This window comes from Homalodisca vitripennis, chromosome 1, assembly GCF_021130785.1.
Source record: "Homalodisca vitripennis isolate AUS2020 chromosome 1, UT_GWSS_2.1, whole genome shotgun sequence".
NCBI lineage: Eukaryota > Metazoa > Arthropoda > Insecta > Hemiptera > Cicadellidae > Homalodisca > Homalodisca vitripennis.
In genome coordinates this window covers 81,765,042-81,777,347 of record NC_060207.1, presented here as the reverse complement: position 1 = coordinate 81,777,347, position 12,306 = coordinate 81,765,042, and the positions used below count along the sequence as shown (strand labels likewise).

At 30.3% G+C, this 12,306-nt stretch overlaps 1 protein-coding gene across 4 annotated transcripts in view; it reads left to right on the top strand.

Annotated features, from left to right (window-relative positions):
• Positions 1-259: 259 nt before the first annotated feature.
• LOC124365621 (DDB1- and CUL4-associated factor 11) overlaps positions 260-12,306 on the top strand; it is a 40,330-nt gene continuing 28,283 nt past the window's right edge. Inside the window, exons 1-3 of one of the 4 annotated variants that reach the window (XM_046821626.1) lie at positions 260-390; positions 6,500-6,608; positions 8,801-8,902. In XM_046821626.1, the coding sequence (XP_046677582.1) occupies positions 380-390; positions 6,500-6,608; positions 8,801-8,902 (222 nt within the window). In that variant the 5' untranslated portion in view covers positions 260-379. Of the gene's footprint in view, positions 612-704; positions 770-6,499; positions 6,609-8,800; positions 8,903-12,306 lie in introns of those variants that run through there. The other 3 variants (XM_046821612.1, XM_046821616.1, XM_046821622.1) reach the window with 3 other exon arrangements.

The following is a 12,306-nucleotide window of genomic DNA, read 5'->3' as shown; positions in this document are numbered from 1 at the left end:
CACACTTTTTCAAGAGGTTCTTCACTTCCTACAATTTCCTATAATTTCATTTCCCAGTAAATTTAATTACCTGCATACCTCAGTTTATGTTTGCTACACTTATTATATACTACATGGAAGGAGAACTGTTTTAGACTTGTCATCACTGCTATTACATAATAATAATAATAATTTTACGGTAATTGTTATAGTCTGGGTAACAAGTATTTTCAATATTATGATGGTTGTGATTTTTATGTTGATTGGTTGTTAGTTGGTCATCCTTATGCAGTTGACAGTGACAGTGACCAACAGCTGGGACAAGTTGTGGACAAGTAGTTGAAAACTTGAAGAACAAGAAGAACGGAACGTATTGGATTGGACGGAATATATAAAAACAATGAACGAGAGGTTATTATGTGTGTTGGACTAAATTCGTTTTATTTTGTTTTTAATAGCTAGGCCTGTATAAGTTTTGCTGTTTCATTTTCATATATTTGGATCATTGTCGTCTGTATGGGAAGTTCTGCATCACGAAGAATGGAAGACAGTTTGTCAAGATCACGGGCAGAAGATCCTAGTGTTTCAGATTTGGCAGCAATTTTGCACTATTTAATACGCAGGTTGTGTGGGTAAAAATCACTCAAAGGGCTTTTCTAGTTTTGGTTTTCTGTTATTGCCTGTAAATAATAATATATCTAAAGTTTTGATTGTGTTATCGTTCCTTACAAATTGAGGCTATGAATATAAATGACATTGCACAACTTTTTAGCCATTCCTTATTAACTGTGTAAATAATCTGGATAAATAAGACGTAGTTTAGTAATTTTAATCTTAAACTGCTCATTGTCTAAACAATGGTAGATTATATGTCTAGTGAGCTATTTTTGTGTTACATAAAGATTACTGAAATTTTAAAGAACATTATGTTAACATTACATGTAGCCTAACTATTCTAGAGCAGAGTATGATAAACGTACCAGTTTGTTATATTGATTAATATAATCATCGATACATAATATTTGTATGTCAAATACGAAACTATCAATGTATGTACAGTTGAATAACAATCATGATTGAAATTGAAATAATTAGTTTAATAAACAGCAGTGTGAAACTGCCCATAGATTCCATCCATAGAAAGAACTAATCTAACTCGAATCCTAACCTGGTTCATGAACTACTAACCTAGTTCCTGAACTACCACTAACCTAGTTCCTGAACCAGTTTAATTAACAAAACTAAATTAGGCTAATTTTATTACTTGAAAACAAAAAGGACAAATACAAAAACAATGTATAGAATTTACTTAACTGGTATTCTAAAACTAATCAAAATGCACAAAATACAAATGATAAATATTCGTACCTTAAAAACGTACGAGCTGATTTTGATAAAACTTTCTATACACATTCAATACATAGTCTACTATACTACAATTTAACCCTGATTCTTAGGCTGTGTCGATTTTTGGAGCTACACCGATTATCCAGGTTATAGATTAAACAAATCTATGGATGCCGTACCTCAATAATGTATAAGTCGATTTTGATAAAACCTTATATACATGGTCTACTGTATTATATTACTATCCTCATTCTTAGTCCACGCCTATTTTTGAAGATTTATCGATTTTATATGTTAGATAAAACTCTATACAGATTCAATACATGGTCTACTATACTATAATACTACCCTCATTCTTATGCTGTGCCTATTTTCAGGGCCACACCGATTTAACAGGCTATTTGCTGACAAAACCAATGAAAAAGGAAGATTTAAGACTAAGTAAATCACTTCCAAAAGCAAGATGAATCTTAAAAAAATTATGGTTGCCTGTAAAGTCGGTTTTACGGGCGAAGATTTTACGTGACAACGTCTTTTTCTCGGTAGAATATTTATTGATATGAATATTATTAAATTGCACAATAGGAACAAGGAATTGAATGAAAATAAGAATTGCACAAATTTTAACTATAGAAATATATTTTGTTTACTAAAACATTGTACATAATTTGAAATTAATTAAAATTTTTTATTGTAAATGGTAAAGTTGAATAAAACATTTACTAAAATTGGAATTTGAAATTCTTGCTAAACACAGTTAAATTCTAACTCCGCGCGTGGTGATTGGTCGGTTTAGTTCGTTTGTTTGGTCGCACTGTTATGACAGGTTAGAGGTTATAATTTGTTATTTTAAATGTTTGACTAGCAATACGCGCTGTTTCTTCTCAATCGACTGAATTACGATTGATTGCAGAGTGATTTAAACTAATAATTTACTTAACACTATCAACATTTGTCAATAGTATGACATAACCTATAAACTCAGTTTCTCAACTTTTGTGTCAATCTAACAATTAATCAATCAATCATAGTTTACGATAATGAAATATCAGTGTACAATTATTTACCTTTATTGTTGTAGTTGTTGTAAATGACGAATCTAAGCACTCCACATTTTCACGAATAAACATAGTTATCTGCTTTATCCCGTGCGGCGGACCCACAGTTATCTGCTTTATCCCGTGCGGCGGACCCACTGGACGGGCATCGTAACGTTACCGGGCGTTACACTTTTTCATGAGTGACTCCGAGCCGCAACCTAATTTAAGACGTTGTCACGTCAAAAGTTGAAACAAGCTAGTTGGAAGTTTCTTGATAGATTCTCAGACTTGGGCAGCCATAAAGGAAGATTTATATTAACCGTTTATCTTAACATTGTATCAAAACAATTTGTCCCCATTAGTAAGGGCTGTGTAGTACTAATGCATAATGTTAACTATTCTAAAAAAGAAAACAACACCATTTTATCTATATATGCTTATTGTGGTCACAATAATGACACAACATTCAAGTTAATGTGTTTGATAGTTGTAAATTCAGACGATGTTAAATTTAAGGTGTATACATCTGTAGCTTCTTGTATTCACAATCAAAGAAAACTAGAGAGCATACTGGAATCGATAGAGACAAAATAAAAAATACTCTCTTCAGTAAAAACCCAAAATCTGTTCGTTTCGATTGTATAGAGAATGCAGATGTAGATGGATTGTTTTTAAACTACCTACAGGATGTTAAGTCTTACTCTGTATTTAGAGAAGCAAAGTCAGAGGCTTTAGCCACCAGCGATCTAGACAATGGTCCACTGATTGATCTAATGAAAATGGCAATGTTGCAAGCTGGGGATCAAGATCAGTGTGTTCAGTTTGTTGGTAATCCTCTACATGTAATAATTTACAGTAAACAATCACTAAATTTGGCTATGAGGGCAATGAGACTAAGGAAAAAAAAATTTAATTAAAAGAAAAGAGTATTGTACTATGCACTGGTTTCAGAATTTTAGACAATGTTCTGCCTGGTAGTGAATTTTACACACAGCAGCAAGTATTGGTTTTTAGCTACAGTACTGCACTACAAACAGTTTCTTATCAACAACAATCCAATAGGGTTTCTCTGAACTTGTTTTGTTGAATGAGTATAGTCTTGAAAATAGCCACTATAAATGGTGATTATTATCATAAAGCATTTGTCAATATCAATATAAAAAACTGGATACAATTATTTTACTGTACCTCTATTCTAACCTAGCCTAACTTCCTAGTTTGTCTTTCATTCATAAGTTCATGGAGGATTTGAAATTACTGTATAATAAAACTAGAAATGCATGGGTTGTACTGTGCACATAGGCTAATGAAATATTTAAGGTGAGGAAATAATAAAGAAGTTATGTCCTCTAGTATGTACAACAGTAATGTAGTTAGATTAGGCGGGTTGTCATTAGATTTTATAAAATAACTAGCTGTTACCCGCAGCTTCTCACGCAATCTGTAGTACCAAAGTCTTTATATTACTTAGTAAAAGCAATTTTGATGTCATATGATGGGAGCCCTATAAAAATTTTAAAACGTAAGTAGGCATACATCAGGTAGATATTATTTCATGGTATGTAGTATCAGAGTTTAACTTAATTATTATATCATGTTTGGCATGTGTAGGAGGATTTCTGGTTCTAATTAATTATATACATAACGTCACAGCTGAGTCTGCCTTGTCATCCCGATCAAGAAAACACAAATCTCGGATCACACAGGTCTCGGAAACTTACTTCAGTCAAAAAGCATATTTTTCCAGTCCTTGTCATATATTTCAGGTCTAAGATATTTCCAGTACCATAGTAGTTTGCCTTGTTGTTCTGACGAAGAAAAAAATATATATACTTACATAGAACCGAGATGCCTACTTCGGTTAAAAAGTGCCTACTTAAGACCGTTTAAATTCATTTACCTACTATGTCACAGGTTAGCATGCCATATTGCCTCAATCAAAATACTATATACGTTCGATTATCTAGTTCTTGGAAATGTATTTTGGTCAAAATCATGTTAATATAGTTGAGTTTGCATTGTCCTGATAAAGAAAATACACACATAAGTAGGACTGAAAAGCCTATTATGACCTAGGGGGAAGTCCTACCTACTTCTTATGTACTTTCGGTATAAGAGGAAAATCCTTATTAATGTTATGCAACATTCCAAAATAATCGTTATTAAAGTTTTGCGTTATACTTGTTTTTTGGCCTGTAGCCAGGGAAAGAATGAATCGTTGAGGCATGTTAGTATTCATTTCTCTGCTTTTCCATAAGCCATTGTTAAAATGTAATACCATAATGTTAAGGAAGCCCACCAGTTTAAAGTAACTTATGTGAAAACATTCATAACTTTGTTCATTAAGGATAGTTTTATAACAATATTTAATGCATTAGATGATTTTAATTCGTCCCTGGTGCAATCTGGAGTAAAATTTATGTATTAAATGTTTTATTTACTATCTGCATTACACTACCGATCAAGCACTGTTTACTTATTATTGATAAAATTAAAATGTAAACAGATGTTTCAGAAAGTTTGTCAAACTATAGCTGTCAACAGAAAGTTTTTAAAGCTAGCACTCGTATACAAACGTAATTAGTGTAACTGTTCAGTTAAAAAAAGCACAACATTTTGGAGGTTCTTCTACACCATTGACATTATTGAATTGTTATACTAAACGTTGATACAGAAAAACAGCCCAAACTCCCTTGCAAATTGTTGAGTTACTAAATACAGGCTGCTATGTCCAGGATTTGAATCTTGCAGGATATGATTCCTCAAAAAAAAATAAATAAGTTTAACCCTGGATTAATTATATTCTATATCAAATAATAAAGAAAAATCTCATTGAATTGTTTTGATATCATCTGAAAAAATGAAAGTGAATAATTTTAGTTATTGAACATGAACAAGCAAAATAAAACATAATATGTTTCTTATTAATCTAGAAAAGATTGTTTTATTTTCAGGATTTAGATTTCAAATTATACAAATAGTAGTATTGCCAATATACTTATATTTTATTAAAAACCAATAAGTTTTTAAATTTTCACCTGAAAGAAGACATTCTATCAAAGCTGTGAAAAGCCCTTTAGGTTAATTTTATCACTTAAAATAAGTGTTTGTTTGGAGACTGAAATAAATATAAAACTTCTGTATATGTGTACTTTTTACACAATATATTCTTTATCAAAACGTAAATGCCTATGGTGATAAAAAGTAAAGGTGATTTTGCACCTATTTTATTATCAGATAATTTTTTGTTTATATTTCATTACAAGACAGTAAAATATTTTGCCTACTCTTGGATGGCTATAAGTTGTTACATAACACACCGGTTATACACAGCCATTTAAAACAGACTGTGTGGTAAGATGTGTGTTTGGTTCGTCATGTTCAACTGTTTTAAATCCAACAATTTAGAATGTTCTCTTATCTAGTTCTATACAATTTAATTAAATTTAATATTTTTTTTAGTTTTATATACAGTATATGTATATATATATATATAAAACTTTATATATATATATATATATATATTTACATTTTTATCACAGTTCCTGTTACCCAAATGAGAACCTAGTTTTACAATAATATAAATATTTTTCTCTTCTTTAATTAATTTAAAATAAAGATTTGTAGCTATTTTCAAAGTTTTATAGGACCATCTACATTTATTAAACACATACTTGAATACAAAATGTGCCATTAATAATATTAATATATGCATTAAACTATTTAAAATATATTTAATATGTAAACTGGAAATAAGTATCTTAAATGTATCAAGATGTTTCAGTAAAAAATTAAGCAGGTATTCTTTTCTTGGATATTATTTTATTACAGGACATAGTTTTAATTTTTATGTACATTCGGTTAAAATTTTAATCTTAATTTTTATGACAGGTAATATATAAGCTTGTTACAAATGAACAAAATTTAATATATTGTTTGGGCCTTTAATATTAAAAGCATTTTATAAATATTTGAGTATGATTTTAATTTTCCACTAGGTTTAATGAAATGAATGATCTTAAAGTTCTGTTATGCTGTGGTAATTTGATATTGATATGAATTTTTTATTTAAATAGTAGCCTATTGCACAGTTTGTTGTCAATAATACTCACAGAAACTGTTTATTGTTTTAGTGGTCAAGTCCACATCATCAGCACGAATCACGACGACAGCGACGAGGAGTTCGTGGCTGCTGCCAGTCCTCCTCGTATTGAACACACTCCAAACACGAAGAACCTGCAGGTTAGCATAGCTATCTATTAACGAGTGATTCACATTTGCCTTACTTTAGACACATACAGTAATTAAAAACTACTGCATAGTTATCTAATTAACAGCTAAACTATAATTAATTGGTTGTTACTATCATATTGCTTCTCCTATAAAAGCATCAACAATGTACTGCCGATCATGCATGTGTGGGCACTACCTAGGGTTTAAGCTGCAATCACATTTGTCGCATTTTGCGAAACGAGCAGAGAAAATGCGATGCTGTTGAGAAAAGCTCTCGTAAAATTGTGACAAAATAGAGAAAGAACTAACCACGAAAAAAGTATATCGGATTTTAAAAATCAGTTTACAGTGTTAAAAATGTTGTTTTACAAAGATACTATAAGGTTATAAGTTTTGTAATCACTTTTAATTTCATGTACATAAAATATTAGACATGTGCGGTGCCGGTCTGGTTGGAAGATATTTGCCTACTCTCAGATCAAAAAGTATAGATACCCAAGTTTGGGAAATTACCTGATGGGAAATTGTCTAATATATTAAAACAATATTTAATTTATTACGGCTCCTTCTTGCACTTAAGGGCACGAGTGGACTGGGCGTGATCATCGCAACACCACCCTCGATGGTCTGACGGTTTGCGCATTCTAACCAGCATGCGCTAGCTGCAGCAATTTAACAAAATCTGTTTAACTAAGTTAAAGTGGTGTTAAAAACTATAGTTTTAAATTGTGTTTACAAAAATAAATGGCCTTTGAAACAAAAATAGTGACTATAACCTCAATAACATGGCTAATGCTGGGGTTTTTTTTTAACAGAACCCGGTTGAGAATGGAAGTTAAAATGGTTTATAAACAACTGGTTCGACAACTTTTATCTATATAATTAAAAAATTACATACTCCCAAGTTAGTACTCTTGTACATATCTTGTATAAAACTTTGGTTTTAATAGGGTTACAAGTTCTCATGGTTAAGAATGTTCAAAATTGTAATTTGGTTGAAAAACACTAAAAGGAGTTCCATTTTTTTGTTCTTACCCACATAAAAACTTAAATTTAATGTTTGTAAACAATTTGATTTATGTCTAGATGCAAAAATAATCAAGCTAGATTTTGAATGAAGAATCTTGAGCATTGGGAAAAAGTTTTATTATCACTGGTAAATAAATACAAATTTTCAAATATTTCTTTATTGCAAAGCCTTTTGAACTTAATTATTCCATCATCCGGCACTTCATGCCTTGCAATGTCGTTTGTTTACCTAATGACACACAACTTTGGTTATCTTGTGTATAGATTACTGACATAGATTACTATGTTCCTTGCAATATAATTTGTTTTGTTTATGACACATGTTTGGTTAACTTGTGTGTGTGTAGACTACAAATTTATTACAAGAAAAAAGCTATTTGATTTTAAGCAAACAGGTTTTAATCAAATGGGGAGAATACACAGTTTGTTATTTTCAGCTAGAAAAGTGTGTACCAAACTGACCACTATGGCGGTCATACAATTTGTGGATAATATATATTGGGATAATTATTAGATATGAAACACACATATTATGTATATATATATATACACACACACACACACACACACACAATTTCAATAAACATTATTCACAAAAAGTACTTGCTCCGCCGGGACTCGAACCTGGATTTCACTAGCCGGGTGAATGTGCTACTATTTCAACACAGAGCCCTTACTTTTTACGATTCAATTATTTTGTATTTGGCCTTATCTGTCACATATATGCGTTTAAATAACCCAACTAACATATGATCGGAAGACCAAATCCCTGTCAAGCAACTTTTATTTACATTAATTAAATTTGTATAAATCACAATTATAGCGAATTTAATTTCAATAAACAACGAATCACAAAAAGTACTTGCTCCGCCGGAAGTGAGAGATCCAGGTTTGAGTCCCGGCGGAGCAAGTCCTTTTTTGATTCAATGTTTATTGAAATTAAATTCTGCTATTGCCATTTATACAAATTTAATTAATGTTTTATATGTGTGTGTGTGCGTGCGTGCGTGTGTGTGTGTGTGTGTGTGTGTGTGTGTGTGCGTGTCATTATGACACATTATTATAAATGGTAATGAGGTTATCTATAGATAGTATAAATACAATACTAGGAGTCATGTATTCAATGTATTCTACTGTTTGGTGCTTTGCTTTTATGATAAAATTTGTTTCAGAAAAGTGAAATAACTCTGATAACGAAACAGTCATGTGGTTTACTTCAATCCAAAGGCAGAAAGAAACCAAAATCAACAACTTCCATGATATTCTCGAGAGAGGTAATTTAACAATGTACTTTGGGAGGTACTTTACATTCTTAATACTTTCTTTTATTATGTTTTTAGAAAGTACTTGGATTAAAAATATTGTTGTTCCCATTGTCTGGTAATTATATGCTATTTATCATAGAGGTTATGTACTACTCAGTATTGAAATTAGTAATGAGAATACATTAATTGTTGCATTAACAAAATTAAGGTACCCGTAGCTCGGTGTATAGAGTGGTATTGTAGTAGAAAGAAGAGCTGTAAAACAAGTCAGAACTAATAGTGCTTTGATGTAGATTAAGAAACTAGCTTTAAAGGGATAGGGAATGTTGCTGTCATGTGAAGGGATGATTTAATTAGAAATTTGTGCTGTTCTCAAACGTTTGTATGTGCATGATTGTTTTTTTCTTTCCGCATGATAAAATTTAGCATTGCATCTAAAATTCAATGTTATTTCTTTCAGCCTCCAATTTTACTAACACACATAAGGTTTACATGTATTAAAATACTTTTGTAATTTTAGACTTAATTAATTTAAATTTTATATACTCCAATACAAATTTCAAAGAATAATGCTTTATGTAGTGTATAGTAAAGTAAATCTCAAATTAAGCGTGTTTAATGTTCATTAAATCTTTTATTATTATTAGATTTTAGCAACCTTGAATAGGTGTTTGAGCTCTTAACCCTAGATTTGGCCATCTCCTTTTTTTGTACTGTCAGGTCCAATTTTGGCTGCTTTGTTATGATTTCTTTAAAATGCTTTAGAATGTGTTCTTTTTACTCAAAAGTATACTTGTGTGTGTGTGTGCGTGTGTGTGTGTATTTAACACCATTTAATTGAAAAATCTATAAATTTACTTACAAAATAAGTCATGATTTTTCATAAAAACACTGACAATATATATATATATATAATTTAATGTTTATATATAAAAACATTTGTTGAGTACTCGTATTTTAATCTGTATCAAGGTTTATATATAAAATACTTATGTAATGTTTCAACATGATGGTTGGCACCAACTGCTCATTAACTTTTATGTACTTAATAAAAATTGCCAATATTATTTTTAATTAATAATACCTCTTTTATATTTTAATTCATTAGGAACACACATAACAAATTTATGGGGTTTGTATGCTAAGTTTATTTGTGTATTTATTTATCAAGATTAATACCATTTTTACATATATGTTAAGTATGTATGTGTGGGTTCGAATTAAAGGTTTAATATGTGATAAAATTACACACAACATATCAACTCTAGAATATATTCTAGTCAATGGCCAGTAAGATGATTAAGAAGTATTAGAATATATTAAGCCAAAGAAATCCGCAAAATTATATAAAATACTGGGTAATTGTGGTGAATATATATTACAAAATATTAATATATCAAAACTTGATGCTTTCTCTGTGTTTTGAACAAAGTGTTGTACTTTGTTGGTCTTTTAGTTTAATAAAGTGTAATCAAGTTGTTATGTTTATAATACTGAAACTGTTGTTTGTTTTTACTATAAACGATGCAAAGTTAAATTTGACCTCATATACCTCATTCTCTACGACTATTCAGACATGTTTTAAAGTTTTGGTATTATGTATATAACTTAGTGCTAGGTATTATTTAATTTTTGTTGTGTTATTTCTGATATTTATTGTTTACTTTTTTTATAAGTAAAAACACATACAAAATACTTTTTTGTCACATAATTGTAAATTCTTACTGAATGTAATAATTTTCTCCATACCTTTCATGGTATTGTAGGTACAGGCCCAGGTCTGTTTGATTCCTAGGAATGAGATGGTCATGTAGGCCTATATTTATTGCATCCCCACCTCCTAATTTAGAAGCTGCAAGCGACTTCATTTCAAAATGTTCATCTATGTCTAGGCCTAGATTTTTAATTCTTCTTAAGTGAAGTCTATTTTACTGAAATTGATTGAATTTAAATAATTTTTTTTAGCCAAATTCAAATAAACCATAATCAATCGACAACAAATGTCTGTGTAGACTAGATACTGGCTATAGAAATTGATCACTACACATACTTAAAACACTGTATTACACATCTGAAACTTAGCAGCACATAATTATTACAATTTTAATAACTTGAAAGCTATTCAAAACAAACAAAAATCAACTCAAAAACAATATAAATACGGCCATGGCTGATTTTGAGCAACAGTGTCAGCTACTCCTTGCTGGATTGTGATATCAGAATTTTACTTAAGTATTGTTTCAGTGATAGAAATCGATTGCTGGTTTAATCTTGTAAAACTAATTTATTCCAGATCTAATCTTGATTAAAACCAGAAATTACCTAGAAAATTTACAATCGAGTATTATAGATTGTACTTAGTATGTACTCAAAGTGGAAGCCATGGGCATACCAAGCTACATCAAAACTCGTCAAAGGGTTAATGTTTTAAAACATTTGAAAATAAACCAAAGACTCTTAATGGAATTATAGGCTATATTATGTTACAATTTTATTTCCAATGAAGCACACGTGATCAGTATGAGAACAATGATATGTGTGCTCTTTAGAGTTGATTAAGTTCATTCAGGTAATTGCGTTTATAGAATTATTCATATATTTTTGGTTTGAATTCTTTATCTCTACATGTCACTGTACCCTGATAATTAGTTTTCTGTAGAACTATGGTATATCTCATTTTAAAGTTTCCTGTCCACATCATCATATGAAATGTTTTGAAACTTGAATATTATCGGATATAACAGCTATATAAAGGTCATAAACATTACAATAAGGAAAATAAATACAAAAAGTGACAAGTACAGTACAATCTTGTCTAACCAGATTAATTGGGACTGGTAGTGATTCGTTAGAACCGGGAATATTGTAAAAATACTATAGATTACAGATAATAGGAACTATCACAAATATAACAGCAAATGAGAATGATTTAATAGAATCCAATTAAAACAACAAATAAACAAAAGAAATATTTACCGTTTCATAAAAACTCAGTCGGTCTCTTTTGTTTAACTTAAGTAGACTGATTGGGAAGTACGATCATGCAGATGTTTCAAGGCCTTCTCTTATTATTGAAGTGTCAAACTGCCTCTTATTATTAATAACCTTTGGTAGGCTTACTGCAAAATTGTAAGTGTTTTATTATATTGTATGTATTATTATGAATGCTGAACATCTGTGTGTGGAAGAACAAATCAATTAGAAACTCAACAAAAATTGTTTATTCTTAAAAAATTGTACTTCCATTCTGTAAAATTTATCTTGATAACCTGGAGATATAATTTATAGAGACACAACAAAACGACAACAATTGGCCACAACCAAAGAACTATGTTTTCGTTAATGTATATGTAATGCACATTTTGTATTTGGTTGTTGTTTTATTGTTTTGTTGTTATAAATGAGGTCCGGAT